This window comes from Vombatus ursinus, unplaced genomic scaffold (genome assembly GCF_900497805.2).
Source record: "Vombatus ursinus unplaced genomic scaffold, bare-nosed wombat genome assembly UNPS02012515.1, whole genome shotgun sequence".
NCBI classification, from domain to species: domain Eukaryota; kingdom Metazoa; phylum Chordata; class Mammalia; order Diprotodontia; family Vombatidae; genus Vombatus; species Vombatus ursinus.
Window position 1 is genome coordinate 148,462 of NW_020952293.1, and position 23,345 is coordinate 171,806.

The 23,345-nt window shown below is 45.9% G+C and overlaps 1 protein-coding gene across 5 annotated transcripts in view; it reads left to right on the forward strand.

Moving 5' to 3' along the window:
• Positions 1-1,762: 1,762 nt before the first annotated feature.
• Positions 1,763-23,345, forward strand: part of ADGRG1 (adhesion G protein-coupled receptor G1) — a 73,304-nt gene continuing 51,721 nt past the window's right edge. For 2 of the 5 annotated variants that reach the window (XM_027857932.1, XM_027857931.1), the window contains exon 1: positions 1,764-1,874. Coding sequence is in view for 1 of the 5 variants with exons in the window: in XM_027857929.1 (XP_027713730.1) it covers positions 2,075-2,210 (136 nt within the window). In the remaining 4 variants the exon portion in view is untranslated. Of the gene's footprint in view, positions 1,875-2,074; positions 2,211-16,203; positions 16,354-23,345 lie in introns of those variants that run through there. The other 3 variants (XM_027857933.1, XM_027857934.1, XM_027857929.1) reach the window with 2 other exon arrangements.

Sequence of the window (23,345 nt, forward strand, 5' to 3'; positions counted from 1 at the left end):
GCACAGTGCATGGCGCATAGTAGGTACTTAATAATTGCTTCCTTCCTTGCTTAAGCAATCCATTTCACTTTGGGCTAGCTCAATTGTTAGGAAGTTGTGTTTTTCCCCCTGACATCGAACCTACAGTTGTTTCTTCTCAATTTCCATCCCTCTTCTGGCTCTGCCCTCTGGGGTCCCTTGTGGCTCTCCTCCCTTTCATCATGCTCCCTTCCCCACTCCTCATCTTAGTCTTTCCTTCTCCAGGTTAATCATCCCCAGTTCTTCATTTCATCCTCTTTTGTCCCGGATTCAAGGCCCTTCACTGTCCTGATTACCCTCCTCTGGATGCTCTCCAGGTCATCAATGAAGGTCTTCCTTAAACAGTGCCCCTCCCCCTCCCAGAACTGAGTAGAATACTCCAGGGGTGCTTTGACCAGGGCAGAGTACAGGGGGCTTCCCTATTCTCGGAAGCCACACCTCTCTTAATGCAGTCAAAAATGGCAAGCATTTTTCTGGCTGCCACGAAACACTGTTGACTAATATTGAGTTTGCTGTCCACTAAAAGCACCAAATCATTTTCACTTAACCTCTGCACTTCAGTTTACTCATCTGTAATATGGGAATAATAATATTGATGGTACCTATCTCCCAGAGGTGTTGTGAAGATGAAATAAGACAACGTGTCTAAAGTGTTTTGCCAACCTTAAAGTACTAATGGGGCAGCTGGGTGGTGTAGAGGATAGAGCACTGGGCCTGGAGTTAGGGAAGACTCATCTTCGTGAGTTCAAATCTAGTCTCAGACTCTTATTAGCAAGTCACTTAAGCCTATTTGCCTCAGTTTCCTCATCTATAAAATGAGCTGGAGAAGGAAAGACAAACCACTCCAGTATCTTTGCCAAGAAAGCCTCAAATGGGGTCACCAAGAGTCAGACACAACAGAAAAATGACTGAACAGCAAAAGTACTAATGGTGATGGTGATGAGGAAGATAAATCAATCAATTAACCCTTGTGGATGGAACTCTGAACTTGGAGTCTGGACGAAGGGTTCAAATCCTGCTTCAGACACTGACTGGGTCACTTAAACCTCTGTCTGCCTCAGTTTCCTCAGCTGTAAAATGGGGCTAACAATAACACCTACTTCCTAAGGTTGTTGTGGGGATCAAATGAGGTAATATTTGTAAAGGGTTTTGCAAATCTTAAAGCACTATGTAAGTGCTAGTTATTATTATTAATATTAACAACAAACACTTACTAAACACCAACTACTTGCTAGGTGCTGGGGATGCAAATACGATAGTTGAAAAGATTCCCTCTTTCAAAGAACTTGGAGACAACAAATACAAAGTTGCAGAGACCATATAGAAAAGAATGAATGAAAAAGCCTCAGTTTAGGGCTTTCTCCGTCTCCAAGCTCTGCACGCTTTCGATCTATCCCTGCACCTCTCCTACCTTGTTCCTCAGATTTCAAGTTCAAGGGCAGGATGTCCATTTCCCCACACCCTGCAGGGCTTTGAATCCATTGAGTACTGGCCGGACCCTTCGTGGCTCAGATTTCAGGTTAGGACTTGCGTCTCCTGTAACATTTATTGGAGCCTGCATCCAGTGTCTGGCCTGGGCTGTGGCCGTGCTGTGGCCATCCCCTCCCCCCTCAGCAGCTGGTGGGCAGGGCGGGAGAGTTCAGTTTCCGGCTGGCACCAGCCCCACCCCCACCTGACACAGGTGGGCAAGGGCATATTAGTCTGGAATAGAAGCCAGAAAGGGCGGAGCCTCACCTAGGGTGCACCTACACCTGAGACAAGCCTACACCGGACGGTTGTGATCTAGACGCAGCTGCTGGAGGAGGAGATCGAGGAGGTGGTGGCAGGGGTGTTCTGTGAAGCAGACAGCCTAGGAGGTAAAATATTTAAATCGTTTGGTGTGGGGGAGCGAGGTGAAGGGTCAAGATGGAGAGGAAGGGTAACCTGGGCGTCCTATCTCCCCCCCTCCATCCGGGGAGTTCTCAGAAGCCTGAACTAGTTTGCCCATATGGGAGTCCAGGATTTTAAGCTAGAAGGAACAGTGGAAATTATCTGACCCAAATCTCTCATTTTACAGATGAGTAAACTGAGGCCCAGGAAGAAGGCTCATAAACTTAGTGCTGGGACCATAGAGATACAATCCCTTCACTTTACAGAGGAAAAGATTGGAGGCCCAGAGAGAGAGAAAAAGTATCCTATGCCTCGTCCCACAGGTAGTGCATCGGAGTCAGGATTTGAATCAAAGCGTTCTGATCCTAACTCCCTTTCTCTGTCTGTCTGCTGCACCACCTTGCTAAAGTAGGCAGCTCATGGCCAGGCCAGGATCTAACCTCTGGCTCTGAATGGAATGCTTAGGAACCACTGCCCTCAACCTGTTTTAGGTAGCAAGGGGAGCCCTGCTGTTACCCAAGGTGCTTCAGGGAAGAGAGAAATGAAGCTTCATTTCCTGTCCCTTGGTCTCGCTTCATCTTAGAGCAGTTGGAAGGGCCCTTACCCTCAGTGTCTGGGCTGTCTCAGCCAGTCATCTGTAGCAGCCCTGGTTGGCTAAGGGAAAGGCAGGTGGAACGTTTGAGATTCCCAAATGTGTGGCTCAGGAGTGCAAACTGCTATAAAGCATCTAGCTGACGGTATCTGAGGAGAGAATTCGTTTTTCCTGTTAGAGCAGTTTAGTCCGGAGAAAACCTCCTAAGGCAGTGCCCTAAACTGGCTTGGCTTCTCCAGGAGAAGGAACTTAACTCTCACGCAGCCTCATGTAGTGGAGAGGGCTGGACTGGTAACTTGAATTCTCTGAGTCTCAGTTTCCTCATCGGTAAAATGGGAATGACGCACTTGATCTTAGCCTGGAGATACAGAGCAGTAAAACCTGTAGACCTTAGAGGAATAGGGCCAAGAAATGGCATGTGTAAACTAATAAAGGATTGTAGATATGGAAGTGGCTGTTTTTATTTTAATGGGACCAAGGAGGGAAAGCAGTGCAGAATTGCCATCTTTCTAAAAAGCCCTGCTTTTGTGTGGCAGTGAGCCTCGGTTCCCCATTGCTTTCCTGCAGATCTTTTCCTTTGCTGATTGGGAAGATAGACTAAGAGCCTTTGGGAGTCACCCCCAGGGAACCGGTTTGTTCAGGCCTGTTAGGCTGGGTTTGTTTATATAGGAAGCAAGAGGTTGCCTCAGACAAACAGACTGCTGGTAACCAGTAACGAGCGTTTCTGCCTCTAGATTTCAGGGGCTACTTTAGGCGAGCTTGAGGGACCCTTGTGGGGGTAGTCTAAAGCTTTCCTAGCTTCAGTATTCCAAATTGAAAATCGCACCAAAGGTGCAAGGGAGTAGGTAGGAAAGAGGTCTGCAGAGTATGGAGACTCCATGGCCCTACCAACTCTAAGGTGTGAGCATTATGGTACTACGGGAAGCATTCTGGATTTAGTTGGAGCCAGAGGACTTGGGTTCTAATCCTGATCAAGTCAAGCATTTATTTTTTTAGAAGTTTTTTTTTAAAAAATTTATTTATTTTTAGTTTTCAACATTCACTTCCACAAGATTTTGAGTTCCAAATTTTCTCCCCATCTCATCCCTCCCTCCAACCCAAGATGACATGCATTCTGTCTACCCCTTCCCCTAATCTGCCCTCTGTTCTATTGCTCCCTCTCTTCTCTTATCCCCTTCCCCTTCTATTTTCCTATATGGCAGGATAGATTTCTATACCCCATTTCCTGTATTTCTTATTTCCCAGTTGCATGTGAAAACAATTTTTTTTAACATGTGTTTTTAAAACTTTGGGTTCCAAATTTTCTCCTTTCCTCCCTCCCCACCCACCCTCATTGAAAAGGCAAGCAACTTGATGCAGGTTATACATATGTAGTCATTCAAAACACTTCCATAGTAGTCCTGTTGTGAAAAACTAAGTATATTTCCCTTCATCCTATCTTGCCCTCCCATTTATTCTATTCTCTCTTTTGACCCTGTCCCTCCTCAGAAGTGTTGCTTCTGTCAACAAGCATTTATTAAGCAATCATGATATGCCAGGTACTGGGCTAGGTAGTGGGGATACAAAGAAAGGCAAAGGTATTTCCTGCCTTCAAGGAGTTTACAGTCTAAGGGGGGAGACAACAGGTAATGAACTAAGCACATTAAGATATATAAGGAGCAGAAAAAAGTCACTTGTAGGGGGAGGCATTAGCATCTGGGAAAGTGGAGAGAAGTCTCCTGGAGTAGGTGGTCTTGAAGGAAGTCAAGGGAAGTGAGAAGCAGAGTTGAGGGGAGAGCATACCAGCCATGGGAGGCACTCAGGGCACGGAGTGCCCCAGGAGGATGTGCCTTTAGCCAGTGTTGCTGAAACAGAGAGTGATGGAAGAGCGTCCATCACACAAGAAGACTGGGAAGGGAGGATGGGGCCAAGGAAAAGCTTATGCAGCCAGATTTATAAACCAAACAAAAGTGTTCCTAGTTGATCCTAGAGGTAATGGAGAACCACTGGAGCTCCCAGGGAGGGAAAATGAGTCGGATGGATGTGTGCCTTAGAAAAATCTCCTTGGTAGCTGAGTGATTAGAGTGGGGAGAGATGGGAGTCAGGAAGACCAATTAGAAGGCTATTGTAATAACCCGACTAGGAAGTGGGGAGGGATTGAACCAGGGTTGTGGCTGTGTAAGTAGGGAGAAGGGGATCGTACTAGAGACGTTGTGAAGGCAGAAATGGTAGGTTACAGCAATGTGAGGATTCGATGATGATACCAAGGTTGTGAGTGGGAGTGACTGGGGAGATGATGGCGCCCTCAACTGGAATAGGGAGGTTGGGAAGAGGAAATGGGGATAATGAGTTCTGTTTTGTACATGTTAAATTTGAGTTGCCCATGAGACATTTGATTGGAAAAGTCCAAAAGGCCATCAGTGATGTAGGACTGGAGCTCAGGAGAGAAACTGGGGCTGGATGTATACATCCAGGAATCATCTTCATTGAGACACTCAATCCTGGGAGCTTGGGTCTCCATTTCTTCATCTGTAAAAACAGCTAGGTGGTGCCATAGTGCACAGAGCACCGGGCCCGGAGTCAAGAAGACATCTTCCTAAATTCAAACCCAGGCTCAGACATTCATTATCTATGATACCCTGAGCAAGTCATTTAACCCTGTTTGCCTCAGTTTCTTCATCTGTAAAATGAGCTGGAGAAGGAAATGGAAAATTACTGTGGTATTTTTGCCAAGAAAATCCCAAATGGGATTCAGAAAGAGTCAGACATGACTGAAAACAGCAAATCAAGAAGATATTTCCCTATTGGGAGTTTCTTATATCAATATATGTTATATAGTATGTGGGTTATTTTACATTATAGATAGTTTATATAGTATATAGATTATATGGTATATATAGTATATGAGGAATATATACTATATATAGGTTATATAATATATGTCTATAGTATATAGGTTATATATGCTATATATAGATTATATAGTATATGGGCTGTATATGCTATATAGGTTATATAGTATATATATGTTATACATACACACACATATTTATATACATATACATACATACATACACACACACATCATATCTTAGGAAGATTCTGAAGATCACTTGGTAGGATAAGATACCAAACACTGAGGTCCTTTCCCAAACTAAACTGCCAAGCATTCAAACTCTACTTCAGAGAGCATGACCCCAGTGGACTGGCCCCGTTGTTCAAATGCAAAACGTACACTTGCCAAAAAGACTATTCTGTGGAGAGCTCACACAGGACAAGCATTTACATGGTGGTCAGAAGAAACAATACAAGGACACTCTGAAGGTCTCTCTTAAGAACTTTGGAACTGATTATGTGACATGGGAGACACTGGCACAGGACCACCCAGCATGGCGTGCCCTCATCAGAGAAAGTGCCATGCTCTGTGAGCAAAGCAGAATTGGAGTAGCTCAAAAGAAATTCGAGATGTGCAGATTTGGAGAATCCACCCCAAAGGTTCACACGGACTATTTGTGCCCGACCTGAGGTAGAACATTCCGAGCTCATATTGGTCTGATCAGCCGCAGTCGGACACACTGTAACTTGACTCTAACATAGTGATGTCATTTTGATCCTCTTCAGGAACAAAGGATAACAAACAAACAACCAGGTTATATATGCTATGTATAGGTTATATATGCTATATATAGATTATATAGCATATAGGTTATATATACTATATATAGACTATATGTATAATATATACTGAGGTTATATAATAATATATTATATACAAGTTATATAATATATAGTTTTAGATATGTATTATCTATATAGTATTAGAAATTAAGGATTTGAATATAATCAAAATAATTTTGATTTCATAGACCCCTGAAAGGGTCTCAGGAAGCCCCCAAGGGTTCTCAGACCACACTTGGAGAACTGCTGCTTTAGAACATCACTTTGACAGCAAAGTGGAGGCTGGATTGGAGAAGGGAGATGCTTGAGCCAAGGAGCCCAATCTGGAGGCTATTGCAGTAATCCAGGCAAGAGCTGGTGAGGTCTGCATTGAACACAGAGCACAGAGACTGAAAAGTATGAGAGATATGTTGTGGAGGTAGAAATAACAAGATCTGGCAACTGATTGGATTTATGGCATGAGGGAGAGGGAGAGAGGGAGGAGTTGACATTAATACTTGGTGTTATAGAGCACTGGCCGGTCAGGAGGACCTGAGTTCAAATCTGGCCTCAGACACTTATTAGCTGTATGAACCTAGGTAAGTCACTTAGCCCTGATTTCCTCCAAATCATCATCATCATCATCATCATCATCATCATGCTTGGTGTTATGTGTTAAATAGATATGGAATGAAATTTTTAAAGTTAAAAGCCATGAAGACCTGCCTGGTTCTAAATCTTGCCTCTTGCATGTACTGGCTATGTGACTCCAGTCACTTAATATCTCAGTGTCCCAGGTAACTTTTTAAGACTCTTAAGTCATAGATTTAGAGCTGGAAAGGACCTCAAAAGTCATCTAGTCTAATGCCCTCATTTTACAGATGAAGGAACTGAGGCTCAGAGAGGTTAGTCTAGGAAGGGTCAGAGGCAGGATATGAGCCCACCCTCCTCCATGCTCCAAGTCCAGCACACAATCCACTATGCCTAGTGGACATATATAGAGAAGTGGCCATCTACATTAGTTGAAGGATTTTCCTCAGCCAGAAGTTCCCGCTTCCAGCAGAATCACAGCTCCAATCCCTATCTCTAGCTTATAAAACCTCCCTAACAAGCCTTTGGGAAATAAGACCTCTATAAAATGGAATGTGCTATGTAAAGGTGAGTTATTATTATAATCAGTTCATTCTTCTCATATTTTTGATGGAGTCCAGATAGAAACAATCCTAGGACAAGATACTATCTTGCTATTACTCTTTTATGTGAAATGTATGAAGGACTATTGTGCAGGTGGATACAATAACTTTTTGTGATGGAATGGAAATGTTGGGATGGAAGCTCACCTCCTGCGGGCTCACTGCAAGCATCCTTGGTGCACACAGGATAATGGGGATGATAAATTCTTTTGCCTGTTTTTTTATTTCTTTTGCCAATTTTAAAAAGCTTTTCATACATGGATATGTGAGTCTTTGGTATAGCAACTCCTTTTCAAAACAATGTTCTCACATTTTAACAAATCAGTGGAAGGTGGGACAATTGTGGGCAACGACTTTGCTGATGATACTAATTTATTCCCTGAATTCTCAAGGATATTGTCAGGGCTTTTTTGTTTGTTAGTTTGGTACTATTACCAGTGACAAATGTAACTGTGAAAGCTCAGCAGGGAACCTGGGCTAATAAGAAGAACATAATTTCCCACTGTGCATCATCCTGGCTGGCATTCCCTTATTTTGCCTCTATGCTTCTTTCCTCTTCCCCCACCACGAATTTTAAGGTTGTTGTTGCTGGTGTTGTTTTCCAGGTCCTCCTCTGAGCCTTTAGGGAAACCCATTAATTGCCACTTATACTAATATCATCCAATGGGTGCAGAGACGGACAGCCACAGAAATGTGTTTCTGCCTCCCCTGGGGACCTTGGTCTACCCCTGTATCTTTTCCCTCTATGGCTAAGGAAGGGGGATGGGGCCCACGTGAGGGTATACAAAGCCAGCCTGGGCAGAGCCTCAGCTGTTGCTAATTGGACTCCCCTCACTAATGAGGACCCAGGCATCACAGCTGGCAGCCGCAGCCCCTGCAAATAATGGAATCATTAACTGACTGAGCCCCCTGGGCCATTGGGAATGAGAGAATCAGGCCGGCACAGATGATCATCAGAAGAAAAGAGGGCAGGGGGCATAGGAGGTGGGGAGTGGGTTGGTCTTGGATCCGGGCTGCAGGTGCCTTCAGGGAAAGCTCATTAATCTTAACTGGGGGTGGGAGGATCAGGAGAATGGAGAAGAGGAGGGTGGACAGTATTTTGGCTGACGGTCTAGGCAGTTGGGGGAAGGCTATGAAGTGAAGGAGTTGCTATTGAAAGGTATATTGTAGTGGAAAAAGCACCCACTCAAATGGGAGGAAGAAGGCCTGGCTGGGTCACTGGCTCATATCCAAAACTGAATATGACCCCTTAAGCCTTGGACTTTATGGCTCCATACTATAATCTGGAGCTAAATAGAAGACCTAACTTATGGGCTGATAGAAAAAGCCTGGGTTTTAGGCTTAGACTATCTGGGTTCAAGTCTTGGCAGGTAGGTGGTATAGTGGTGAAAGCACTGGGCTTGAGTCAGGAAGACCTGAGTTCAAATTCTACCCCCAGACACTTATCAGCTGTGTAATCCTAGACAAGGAACTTCACTACTCCCAGCCTCAGCTTCCTCATCTGTTAAATGGGGACAATAATAGCACCCATCTGCCAGTATTGTTGTGAGGGTCAAATGAGATGACATATATACAGTGCTTTACAAACCTTAGAGGATTTACAGATGCCAGCTAGTATTATTATTCTTGTCTCTGCCACTTGGAGATTATGAGCACTATGATTATGATTGTTAATAGCTAAGTGACTCTGGGTAACTCTCTTCAGCCTCAGTTTCTTCATCCCGTTGTTTTTTGGTTTTTTTTTTGACCATCCCTGGGATTTCATTGTTATAGGGAACTCCCAGATGGGAAAAAGTCCCTTCGATGTTGCAGATTGGCACCAGTTCTGAAATTTATAGAGAGCTGCCTAAGAATCAAGGGCAAGTGACTTGTGCAGGGTCACGCCTGCCAGTAATTGAAAGAGTCGAGGCTTGAACCCAGCTCCACCTTAGTTGGAGGCTGGCTCTCCATTACACATGTTTCCTCATCTAGAGAATGGTTAGAAATAACATTTGTACTACCTACCTCACGGGGTTGTGAGCTAAGTGTTTTGTAAACCTTAATGGGAATGTGAGCTGGAATTGAGTAGAATTCAAGGAATCGAATTCATAAACAGCCTAGGGTGAATGGGGTTCTGCCCCTGGGGGCACTTCCTCGTGGGGGTGGGAGGGTACATTTCTTGCCCCGGGTAGTCACTGACCCTGAGCCTCACCCTGAAATCATGTGCACGTTGCCACCCTGGAGGTCCTATTGCCGTGGCACCCCTCTCCCAAGGCTGCCTTCCTCTAGTCTCAAGGAAGCAAGGTCCAGACCACCCTTCCTCCCAATAAGGCTGTACCCACAAATGGATTATTCTCTTCATGGCCTCTCCCGAAACTCTTCTCCAACCCTACTCCCCACCTTCAGCTATAGCTTTTTAGAGCTATCTTTATTTTACCTGGGACATAGAGGGAAGCTTCAAATACCCTTCCTCTGTCTTCCACAGAACAACTATTGTTTGGTGCCAGGAAGCAGGAGGACCAGAATCTGGGTCCAGTTTTTCCTCTAGGTAGACCTTGGACCTCTGGTGAAATAGTAATGAGCAATCTCTTCCTTGCATGAAGGCAGGAGGTAGACCAGAGTTCTCTCTAACTCCCCAGCTGTAGAAACCAGGATGTGTCCCTAGGAGTCCTCTGTGCCTTTGCCTTTCTCACCACCCCTGGTGCCCCTCACATCATACCTGTAGTCTAGAGTAAATGTTAATTCACTTGCTAATAGAAATTGATTCAGAACTGCAGGGTCTAGAGCTGGGGGGGAACCTGTGAAGCCCACCTGGTTTAATGCTTTCTCTTTACTGATGAGGAAATTGAGGCCCAGGGACTTTTCCAAGCTCACATAGCAAGCAGGGAATACAACTGGGATGAACCCAGACTCTGTGACTCCAATTCCAGAGCCCTTTCTATGAGCAACCTCCCTTAAGAATAACTCTCCCATTCAGAATAGCTCCTTAATAGTTACAGGGTCCTCATTCATACAGAATGTTGGGGTTGCAGTGTTACTCCTCATAGGGGAATTTCATTTTAAAAGAGGACCAAGAGGGAGCCAGCAGGACAGTAGGAGACAGAAGTTTGGCCCAGATGGCATCCCCTTGTTTCAGTCCATAGACATCTCCTTGGCTCATATGACTATGATTCCTGTTTTCTGCCAAGGTGTTTACAGCTCCTGCCTCCCCCAGCCTCATAGGATCAGGTGATTTTTCCAAACTCCCAGTTCCTCTGTTGGAAGGCAGCTACCTCAATGGGAAAGGGGGCTCTGGATGAGGTGGGGTGGCACTTGGGAGTCATCCTCCAAAGACAAGTTTCTAGACATTATGTCATGGGCTTGGCCCCTGAGGAAGGGAAGAGGGAAGGTAGGAGGCTGCATGCCATAGATTTCAGGGAGGGACTGAAGGCCTCTGAACAAACTGACCTTGGGGAGAGGCGTGGGAGAGACAAAAGCAGGCAGTAGGGGAGGGCAGCAGCCAGGAAGTCACCTTGTTACTCTTAGCATCGAAAATGCCCGTGACTTGCCCTTAGCAGGGCCCTGACCAGAGCACCAAAGAAAAGGGGGCCCACCTTCCCATTAGCCCCAAGCAATAGATGCAAATGCAGCAGGTGCCCAGAATGGAGCCTCCCTTCCTCATGAACTATGCATAATGTAGGAAAAGAGCATTGTACCTGGAATCAGGGTGATTGACTTGGAATCTGGCTCTGATGCTGATGGCTGTGTGACCATGGATGAATTCCTTAACCTCTCTGAGCTTCTGCTTCCTCATCTATAAAATGGGCATGCCAATACTCATGGTGCCTACTTCATAGGGCTGTTGTGAGGAAAGCGCTGAAAGTGTCCTATTAATATAGGTTTTATTAGGTTAAAGGGAACACTTCTCCCTCTTGCTATCTTAGGTCCATTCAAGGCCCATCTCAGAGGTCAACTCATAGCACAGACCTTTCCTGACCCTCCCAATCATTAGCACTCCCTGCATCAGTGGCTCCCTATTTACTCTTTATACATCTTGCTACTTCCCATCTGTATCTGTTGTTTCTCCCCAGTAAACTGTAAGCTTCTTGAGGGCAGGCAGGTGCTATTTTAATTTTTTTTCTCTGTCTATCTATGCCCTTGTAATGCTCGTGGAGTTGAATTGGCATCATGAGGAAGCAACTAGTGTTGGGTGGCGGTCATCAGAGAAGAAGAAGAATTGATCTTGGAGCAGGGACCAGCCAGAAAGAGGAGCATGGGAATTCTCTGTGGTGGGAATGGCAGGCCAACGAGAGTGGTTTAATGGAACACTGGGGCACAAGTCCTGCTTGGCTGCAGAGGCCGGGGGAAATGGCCTCTCAGTGGCGTCCTCTGTGGGTATGGGAGGGATCGGTTGAGGCAGGGCATGTGTGTCCAGACTCTGGGAAGAGTTTCCAGTCTTCCCAACCACAAATGGAGTCAACATATTTTTTAAAAGAATTAATTACTTTTAAAACTAGACTCAGGTAAACCCAGGAAGATGATTAGGGGCCAGCCTCTCCCTTTGAAGGAACCAACCAGAGCTGAGGCTTGCTCCAGAGCACCAAATAAGGGCCCTGGCAAATCAAACCACACATTGGTCTTTTGCCAAGCTACCTCTGCTTCTTTCTTCAGCATTTAAACTGGTTCCAACAGAGCTGTTTAAATCCCTCCCTCTCCCATCCCCCAACTCCATGAAAAAAGATGGAACTCAGCTTTTGTCTGCGTCTTCCCGACTCTCATCAGTACATCTGCTACTGCTGACCAGCTCCCTGGAGGGGGTCCCCTTTTGATACATCTGGCTTCCAAGTTCTGTGCTGACTCGTAGGGGGGAATGAGGCTGGCATCAAACACACTGTGCCCTTTGTGAGGGTGGCTGAGTCATGAGGGCACACAGACTGTCAGCTGATCACATCTCCTGGGCCCTTCAAAGAGTCTGACTCCTGGAGAGAGGATGGGGGAGAGGTGGGAAACCACATCATTATCAAGGTCCTTGGCATAGGCTTTGGGGGTGTTGACAATTGCCTTGCTTTTGGGAGGGCTGTGTTGTCTAAACCAGCTCATTTTCCCACGGGAATTAAAAGTTATGATGGAACAAGTTGACACCACAAGTTAACACCTCTAGAGGTTAGAGCTCAGTAACATCTCAGCACCACAGAGCTAGAGGGGCCATCCAATACAACGTGCAATCAATTGATCTGCCCCATGGCCAACAAGGGGTCATCCAGCTTTTGGTGGAAGACCAAGAGAGGAGGAAGGAAACCCACTGCTTCCTAAGGCTGCTCACTCTACTTGCCAACGGCTCTCCTTGGTACCAAGTTTTTCCTTACATCAAGCCTCAGTCTGTCTCCTTGTCCCTTCTGCCCCATTGCTCCTAGATCTGCCTTCAGGGACTGCACAAAACAAATCTAATCCCTCTTTCATAAGACAGCCCTTCAGATATTTGAAAGGGGCTATAATGTACACTATCCCAAATCTCTTCTCCCGAGAAGAGAAAAACTAAGGTTGTTGACAGTAGTAGTGGACAGAAAGAAGGTCTGGACTTGGAATCAGAAAAACTTGAGGTCAAATCCTTACGTACTTACCAGCTGTATAACCCTGGGCAAGTCCTCTAACCTTTCTCAGTCTCAGTTTCCTCATCTGCAAATTGAGGATAATAATACCACCTTCCTCCCAAGGTTGTTGTGAGGGTCAAATGAGATATTTGTAAATTGCTTTGTAAAGCTTAGAGTGTTATGTAAGTGGTAGCTATTTTTCCTCTCCAAAATATATGCTCCCTGTTCATTCAACTGACCCTCATATGGCATGATCTCAAATACCTTCCTCACTCTGGTTTCTATTCTCTGAACACTTACCCAGCTTGTCAATTTTCTTCCTAAAATGTGGCACCAAGGACAGAACATGATGTTCTGGTATAGTCTACCCTAGACAGCAGTCAGTGGTATGATCACTGTCCTAGTCTTGGATGGATTTCCTCTCAATGCGGTCTAAAATCATAAGAGTTTTTTTGGCCATCATATCACATTGCTATTTCATATTAAACTTGTGGTCCTCTAAAACCATCAGATCTTTTTCATTAAATTTGTTGTGTAACCAAGCTGAACTCATCAACTCCTTCAGTTAGGAACACCCTTTTGCTTCCTCTCCCAGCCTCCTAAGGGAGTAAGAATAAGCCTCCAGGCCGGGATGAAAATGCCATCTGGGAGAAATGTGATCTGGTAGAAAGGATTAGGGATGGGGCTAAGATGGGTCCAGATGGGAGGCCATAAGGTATAGTCCAAAGAAGATGAGATCTGGATTTAGAAGACGTGGGTTGGATTCTGGTTTCCACTACTCACTGGTTGCGTAATTTTGGACAAGACACTTAACCTTGCTCTAAGTGCCCTCACTTAGAAGGCAATGAGGGAGCTGGTCTGGTCCCTTTTAACTCTGAAATCCTGCAGTCCTCCAACAGGGATTCTTGAGTGTTCCTCTCTTTGAGTTCTGTATTAAAATTCAACAAGCATTAAAGGTCTTCCACAATCTGACCCTCATCTACCTCGCCAGACTCACCATCCCAACTTTCCTATGGACTTCAGCCAAACCAAACTGACTTGGATATCTTCTGATCACATTCAATTCTCTTCCCTTGCTTCGTCATTATGCACACTGTTCCTTTTTCCTGGACTGTCTTTCTCTATATCTTTATATATTGAATTCTTGCCTATGTTCATGGAGCTCAAATTCACTCACTCCAGGAAGCCATCCCTAATTCCCATAGCCATAAGGGACCTCAAATGATTAAAGGTTTAGAGCTGGCAGGGAACTAACTCAGAAGCTATCTATCTGATCTAATCCACTACTGAGGCATACAGATTAAGTGACTTGTCCAAGGACACACAAATACTAAGCTGGGATGTGACCCCAGATCCCCTCATTCCACTGTCCCACACTCAAAATTCCCTTCTGAACCCCCCAAAGCACTTCATACTTCATACTCTGCTTCCCCTTATAGTGTGTATGTCGTATTCTCCTAACAAAATGTAAGCTCTCTGAGGGCAGAAGCTAGGTAGCCTCTGCAGTACCTAGGAGAAGGCTGGGCACAGTAAGCCACTTGGAAATATTTGTTGAAGGAATGAATGAGTTTCCAGAGGAGTTATTGCTGCCCAAGGAGCTTTGTTTTTCTTTCTTTGTGGCATCTTACTGGAACCTGGCAATAAGAAGAGAGGATGGTGGGGCAAGATCTCATGTTCTGTTGTTACTCATTTCTAGGTCAGCTGATGTGCCACCATCTGCCAGATGGGACTTAATCTCATCACCCCCATCCCAGAGGGATAGGAAGTTATTCTGCATCTGTGAAATTCAGACAGCCCCCTGGCAGAAAGGGGCAGGGTTAACCCGGAGGGTTTGACCAAATGGAGAAGCTCCTTGAAGACGTTCTTCCCCCAGTCCAGGGCCCATCTTGGCTTGAGGTCAGGTAGTTAGATGGATGATAGCTGGCACCTAGGAGGTTGCCTGAGATCTGGTAGGAAGCCTGGGTTATGTAGGAAACTTCCATAGGGTCCTCAGTCTTTGGAAACCTGCATTCTGGGCTCTGTATGTGAACATGGCATACAGCCTATGATTGAAAATGTAATCTCCCCTTTCCCCACCCCCAAGGAGGGCACGTGACATGCGGCCCCTTATCCCTAGAGTGGATGAATATTCTGCATGAAGTGCTTGGATCAAAAGCCAAGTAGCTTCATCAGCCTGAGTGACAAGTGCAGTGGAAAGGCACTTGGAGTCCCAGGATATGAGTTCAAATCTCAGATCTGCCACTTACTGCCTGTGTGACCTTGAGAAATCATTCAACCTTTCTGAGCCTCGCTTTTCTCATCTGTAAAATGAAAGGCATGGACTGGGTGACCTCTAGGTCCCTCCAGCTTCTAGACGTTATGATCCACTAAGACGGGCCAGCCCGGGCTGAAGCTGGGGCACTCCTTCTGTATGCCCTAAAGGGCCAACACATTAGGTCTCAGAGAGATGACTCACAGGATATGATGAGGAAAGAGCCCGTTCTGGCTGAGAATCATATGGATTCATCCTACAACCAAGGGAAGAGGTTACTTGTGGGCCAAAGACAGGGGCCCCTGTCCTTCTTCCCCTGATTCTCTATATCCCCTTGGAATTTAGTCTTTCCTTGGGCATTGAGGTCTAAGAGGTCAGTACATCCATTTGGGCTTCTCTAAGCTCCTGAGAAAGGCAAGGCTTGACCCTCAAGGCAAAGGAAGTGAAACTATGGGATGTGGTAAAAAGAGTAAAGAGTTGGGAATCAGAAGACCTGAGCCTTAGGGCTCTCACAAGCTACTTAAACTTTCTCAGCCTCATTTTCCTCACCTGTCAAATGAGGGGGTTGGACCAGATTCCTTCTGAGTTCCCCTTAAGTCCTACATCCAGTGACCTAGCAGCCTCTGCTTTTTCCTTTTTTTATTCATTCTGGACCCCACATTCTTCAAGACACCTGCTCCCTTATGCCTGAGCCAGGGCACCAGCCAGCAATGACGATAGAAACTTAGCCGCTCCTGGGATACTGTTTCTCTCCCAAGCCTCCATCCTAAGCACCTGATTTGTTTGAGGTTTGGAGGGTGTGATTAGAAGGGCTCTAAGCCTTTCAGACTGAGTCCCAGGCATCCTTAGCTTAGTTCCTTTCTCCCCTCTCCATCCCTGCGAGGGCACCAGCCTTCCCTACTCCAGTCTCTCCACCCCGCCCCCTTCCTCATTTGCATCTGAGCCAGGCTAAAACCCTTCTGGCTGACTCACTTCTCTTCATTCATTGGAGAACAAATGAGATCCAAGGAAAAGGAGCCACCCGCCTTCCCCCCACCCCACATCACCACACACTCACACACACATACCCCACCCTCCCCTTCTCACTGGCTGCCTGCCCTCCACTGCAGGGGAAGAGGGTGACTTAGAGTGCCTGCTCCCTCAACCACTCACCCACACACGGTGACTCAAAATCAGCTCACAGCTCACTCTCCGAAGTCCCATCCTCTTCGTGCTTTAGCAGAGAGTTCTCCAGCTCACCACCAGGTACTCATTCGGGGCTGCTCAATTCCATCCATCGCTTCTATTTACTCCCAGAGAGTCTGGGAGCCTGGGGGGGGGTGCCTCCCAGAGCTGGAAGGGCTTAGGGCTGAAAGGTCCCTACCCAGCAATTGGGGGTTAAGGGTAGGGAGTCACCTGGGCATACCTGAAGCTTGCCAGCCTTGATGTAGGGCTTCGCAGAGTTCTGTCATTCCAGAGTAAGGGGTGGTATATCTTACTTGTTAGAGGTTAAATTTTTCCTCAGTTTTGTTTTGGAGAAGTCTGGAATGGAGGTTGAGGTGGGGAGGGATGGAGGGATACAGGATTATTCCACTTGATGACTTTGGGTAACTTTTTTCTAAATGACCAGCTCTTGGCATGAGGTGGGATAGAATGGATGGGTGAAGGGAGGACCCATCATGGGGAGGCTGATCCCACTCACGCGTGGGTTCTGAACGTCCTCGGAAATCTAGCCAGAATTCAGGTCAGAGCCTGAGAGATGCTCTGAATTTGTTGGTGGCAGGCTGGCTAAGAGGAGGGAGCAGAAGGACAGGTGAAGTACCTTGAAGGGCAGTAGCTTCTAAACTGGGAAATGTGGGTGAATCAGCCGTTTCTCAGGGGAAAGGAGGCCCTGGGCCGCCCTGACTGTGGACTGGCCTCATTGACTGGCTGGAGGTGGAGAGGTAGAATTATGTGTTTACAGAGATGTTCACACGAACAGAATGCAAACCATGTAAGAGACTTTAGAGATCATTAACTCAGACCTCCCCTCCCCTTTCCCCATTTTGCAGCCCATAATTGTGGCTGGTTCAGCCTTGTCTGATGCTTCATGATGCCATGGACAAAGTCTGTGGGGTCTTCTTGGCAAGGATGCTGGAGTGGTTTGCCTTTTCCTTCTCCAGTGTGTCCCCATTTTACAGATGAGGAACTGAGGCAAATAGGGGTAAAGTGATTTTCCCAGGGTCACACAACTAGTAAGTGTTAAACTCAGATCTTCCTGATTCCAAGCCCAGTGTTCTGTCCACTGCACCACCTAGCTGCCCATAGCAGTCCACAGAGGTCAGGTTATATGATTTTCTCAAAGTCATAGGATATCATTATTTTATTATTCTTTTATATGTTTTAAAATATTTTATGTATTTATTATTATTTATTATCATTACTTTTTGTGTGGGGAAACTGAGGTCCTAAGAAGAGGTGTAATTTGTTTAGGGTCATCAAGTTAGCAAGTGCCTAAACCAGGATCAGTGTGCACTCCTGGCTCCCCCTTGCATCTACCAAGCTTGTCCTTCCTATATATGTCAACAGAAAGAGGTGGCAGGAAGATGTGGGGGGAGAAGAGTCCTCTATGACAGTTGAACATTGGTACCCAGCTGTGTGGGCATTATTGATGGCAGCCACCCATGTGTCTGAGAGTAAACGTCGTATCACTGCCAGTGATAACAAGACAGGGTGTGTAGAGACAGCGTTGTGGTTTCCCCCAAAATGTCCCAGGAAGGACTATAAGGACGGGCCACCCCTCGGCAATAAAAATGAAAAAGCCCCAGCAAGGATTTAGGATGGCAGGAATAAAGTTTCTGTTCTGGGGAGACAAAGTTCTCGCCATGATAAGGGAAATCAGCAGAAAGAAACCCTCCCTGGGCCTCCCTTCTTGCTTTTTTCAGTTGTAATTGTACAGAAGCTTACTGCCAAAGTTCAAGGATTTCCTCCCTCCCCTCCTCTACCTAACCCCACCCCCCAACCCTGCAGCTGCCTGAGAGAAAGGCAGGTGGGGGGCTGCAGGCTGGGAGGAGGGCTAATTCCCATAACTGTCAACAGCCAAACCTCAGACTAGCCCAGGTCCTCTCCGGCTGCTTCCAGCTGATAAGCTTGGCCACGGCTTGCCACAGCTGATCCCTCTACCCCAGCTTCCCTTCTGGGGCAGTACCAGCAGGTCGGGGTTAGAACAGGAAAAAGCAAAGGTTCCCTTGGCCCCACAGATCCAGTGTTAAGGGAAAGTTCATTCTTAAGGCATCCTTGAGTTACACAACATGAGGACAGCACCTCCTAATTCTTAAGGGTCACTATTAATGCCAGGCAATCTTATCATGATTCAAGTGATCCCTCCATTAGTCGCAGGAAACCCTGCAAGCTGATCCAAATTCCACCATCCCTAATCCCTTCTTTCAGGATGAAGTTCCACTGTGGTTATTTCCCTGAAGGATTGGTATGGGGGTGGGGGGCTTGTCCCTTGAGCATTCTGTCCCAGGGGACAGAGTTTTGCCATGAGGTAGAATCCTATCTCTTTTTCTGAGACCACCATAGAATTCTGGCCGTGGTTAAGGGTTCAAGATCCAGACTCGTCTGCTTATTATGTTCAGGGAGGTTAAGGCTTAAAAAAAATCATTCCTTTAAAGCAATACGTTCATAATTCCTGGGAATAAAGTTAAATTCTTAAGTTAGCTACTCACAGGAAACTTAAGTCCTCCAGCCCTGACTTAGCTCTGTGGTCTTAAGCAAATCATCTCCCCTTCTTGGGACTCCCACATCCCCACCCATCAATAATACCTCTCTTCCTACCCTCTTCCTCACAAGAGATTCAAAAAATTCAAATGTACTGGGAACAGAGTACTGGAGTTGCAGTTAGGAAGATCTGAGTTCAGATCTTGCCTTAGGCACTCACTAGCTGGGTGGTCCCTTGAGGAATTCATTTAACCTCTCTGCCTCAGTTTCTGCATCCGTAAAATGCATGTTTTTATTATTATATCATATATGCATATTCTTATTATCAGAAGAGCACCTATCTCAAAGGGCTGTTGCAAGGATCACCTGAAATAAATAATGTCAAGAGCTTTAAAAATCTCAAAAAGGAAGAGAGAACAAGTCTTTATTAAACACTATGTGCCAGGCTCTATAGTATCTCATTTGATCCTCACAACAACCCTATAAGGTAGGTACTATTATTATGGGGCTATGTAAATGGTAGCATTAACATCTAAAGTGCTTAGCACAGTGCCTAGCACATAGTAGGTGCTTAATATTTATTGAATTGAATCGAGTCAGAGCAATTTTGTACTCTTCAGCCCTCTTGGGGCTAAGACTAAGTACTAAGGATGCATGGCCTCTTTAGACCTGGAGCAAACCACTTTCCCATCTCTGCGGCTCATTTTCTTCTGTAAAATGGGGGGATTTGAACAGATTATCTCAAAGGGCCCCTTCCAACAACCAATCCTGTCATCTCATTCTATACACAAGGCAGTTGTACAAGCTTGGGTGTGTATGCAATGTAAGGCATTGCTAAGATGCCCGAGTTGGTGAGGTGGGCTCTGTCCTGCCTGGGCACTTGGCTGTGGAGCCCCAGCTGACCAGACCATGCTCACAAATGTCACAGACCCCCACTCTCCAACCTTAGTCAGCACAGAAGATTGGGAATCCTTTAGGGGTTGCTCAGCAGCAGCTTTGCAAGCACCTGTGCCCCAGGGTTGGACCCCAGCTGCCAGTGGGCAATGACTGTGACCAAGCTGGACTACTAGAGAAGCATCCTGCCTCTTCTGCCTTTGCTCAGCACCAGATGCTGTTTTTAGCACCCTGAGCCCTGCCCAGGGGCCAGAACTGAGATGCTTCAAAATTCATCAAGTAATTCTTAGTAGGATTTTCCAAATGTCTCAAAGATGGGACTATGGCTTTTTTTCCTCAAAAAAAGAAACTTTTCTTTAAATTCCCTTTTCCATGTTTGGGTGAAAGCCAGCTGAATGCTTCCTCCATAAGTTATTTATCAGCCCCAAGATCTTGGGAAGGTCTTGAAAGCTTGGAAACATATGGAAGGTGTGGCAATATTACTGTGAGTAAAGTGTAGTAACACTACCTATGGGGACCTTAGATAAGCCCTTTCATCTCCCCAAGGCCTCCATTTCTGCAATGAGGGGCCTGGAAGAAGTGACCTCTGAGGCCTCTTCCACCTATATATCAGTGATCCCAGAACAAGAGTTCGGAAACCAACTCTGTTTCTGACTACCTCGAATATACCGTCTTCCTCTCTCTTGACTCTGGTTTCTTCCTTTCATAAAATTAGGGGCTTTTGTAGTTCTCAACCTCATCATATTGCTTTGCTATAGTGAAGTAAGATTTACAAGCAGCTCTCCTCAGAAGCAGCCTGTGAAGTAGACTCCCATTTTACAAACCAAGGCACAGGGCGCTGATGGGATTTGTCCAGCATCACGCAGTGTCAGAGTCAGGATTTGATCTCGGGCTTTTTGACCCCCAAGCCTGCCCTTTTTTCACTAGACCACAGTTACCTGTCTCCAGAACAACCCCCCACTCTCCATTCAACCTTCTTGGGGCTGACACTAAGTACTAAATTGCTTTGTGACCTTGGGGAAGCCACTTTCGAGGCAGGTTTCTCCTCTTCCATAAAAGGAAGATGCCAGACAATATCATCCCTAAGGTCTTTTACTGAAACAAGACAAATGTTTACTGAGTCCTACTGCCTCCGGAGCTCCGTACTAAGCACTAAGTTGGGGCAAGGCAGTTTGGGCCACAAATGGTCTCCTAGGCTGAACCTTTTCCTTCCCAAGGTTTTGAAATGAATTTTCCCTTTTCCCTGAACAGCCCCCTTGTCACTCAGCTGGGTACCCGATCTCCTTGGTATTTTTCAGCAGAAAAACCATTGGTGTCAGCATAGCCTTTGGATGGACTAGGAGACGTTTGTTTTTCCAAGTCATCATCAGTACATTTGTAAAGCAGTCTGTGTTTCATGCCTTTGAACCAATTATTGTTTCCCAGCATTAAACGCTGTGAAACTGGCCAGACAGCAATTATTAGTCTATCCCTCTTCGGGCAGACGAGGAAATGGAAGCTTTCAGAAAGGCTGGTCGTGTAGCTGGAAGGGCCCAGGAGGATGCCCAAATCTAGTGGCTAGTTGCTTGACCCTAGCCAATTCCCTTCCCTTCTCTGAGGCTTAGCTACTCCACCTAAAAATCATAATACTTTCACTACCTGTGGCTCCTAAAAGATGATGAAAGTACTTTGTAAGTTGTGCAGTGCCATAGAAACAGGGGCTTTCATTATTATTATCAATGAGTGATGAGAACTGAAATGAGATCAGTGTTCCCTGGGATCTCACCAAATCACTCCACTCCTTCTCTGGTCACCCAAACCTCGAAGTGACAATGTAAGCCTTCAGGACAAAGGCTCCAAACCCTGAGTTGTTACGGTTGTTCAGTTGTTTTTCAGTCAATTCCAACTCTTCATGACCCCATTTGGGGTTTTCTTGGCAGAGATACTGGAGTGGTTTGCCATTTCCTTCTCCAGCTCATTTGACAGATGAGGAAACTGAGGCAAACAGGGTTAAGGGACTTGCCCAAAGTCACACAGTTAGGAAGTGTCTGAGGCCAGATTCGAACTCAGGAAGATGAATCTTCCTGACTCAGGCCCAGCCCTCTACCCACTGTGCCACCTAGCCACCCCCCAAACCCTGAGACCTGGGTTCAAATCCCAGATAGGCCATTTACTACCTATGTGACCTTGGGTAAATCTCTTAATCTTTCCAGGTCTCAATTTCTTCAACTATAAAGTGAGAGGTTTAGACTAGATCAAAAGTTCTTAACCTTGGGGATTGGTGAACAGATTTCATTGGGTCTATGAATTTAGATAGAAAAAAGATTACATCTTAATTTTCACCACCTTCTAAATTTAGCATTTCCTTATAGATAAAGGCAACAAAATGGTTCTCTAAGAAGAGGTCCATAGGTTGGCTGTTGCCAAGGGGGTCCATGACACAAAAAATGTTAAGGACATCTGGAGTAGAGGATCTTACAATAATCCAGTTTTTAATCCACAATCCTAGGCCATCATCCCTGGGTCTCCCTGACTCCTGATCTCTCTGACCTCACTCCCAGACCAGAATCATAGGAGAGCTATGGAGGCTACCTTCCCCTCAGTAGCTGGTTTGAAGGCTGATTTCTGTAACAGTGGGGGGTGAGCCATGGCCGCAGGTTATCTGACTCACTGGGACAGATGGGGTGGGAGGGAGGGAGATCATGTGGGCAAATTCCCAGCCCCAAGAATTATGAGGTCTTTCCCACTGCAATCAAGCTAGCCCCAGTCAGGCCATGAGGGAATTCAAACAATGAGACTGGAATAAAGGACCCTTCTCAGAGGCTTCTGTGTGTGTGAAGGGGGAGGAAGCAGGGGAAGGGTCTGAAGAGCTCTGCCCAGTATACACACACACACACACACACACACACACACACACACACACACACACCACAGCCACTTAACAATTTGTATTCTCCTGCTGAAGCTAGAGAAGCTAGTTTTGCAAAGGTCCGGGAGCTGAGTAGGACAAACTCTCTTTGTTGATGACTGGAAACCTCTGTGTAGTCAGTGGAAGGACAAAGAGATCATCTGGGGAAATCACAATCCCGATTCTTCTGCCTGTGGCCTTATTGATTCTGAAGCTGTGTGGACAGCCTCCAGATACAGCATGGAGACATTACCTGAGGCATTTATAATTGGCAGCCCCAGGCCCCAGAGTAGAAGCAGTGTTGGCACCCTCAGCCAAGACTGTCCCTCTTCTCTTGTTTCTTGGGCAGCCTTTAAGGGGAGAGATGATTTTACAGCTATAGAATCACAGAGTATCAGTGCTGGAAGGAGCTTTAGAATATAGACTATTAGAGCTAGGTGCTACAGCATCTTAAAAAAAAAGAAGTATCTCCCCGTAGCCCTGACCTTCTATGTTCTAAGTGTCCTCCCAGCCCTGATTTTCTATGTTCTAAGGGTTCTTCCAGTCCTGACATTCTGTGTTCTAAGGTGCCTCCCAGAGCTGATACTTTTTGTTCTAAGGTTACTCCCAACTCAGACCCTCCATAGTCATAGGTACCTCTCAGCTCTAAAATTCCTTTCCAACTCTGACTTTCTATTTAGGTGTGGATGGTATTCATCTCCAGTCACAGAAGTAATAGACTTAAAATGCAGAATGAGACATATATATATACATATATTATTTACAAGCAATTATT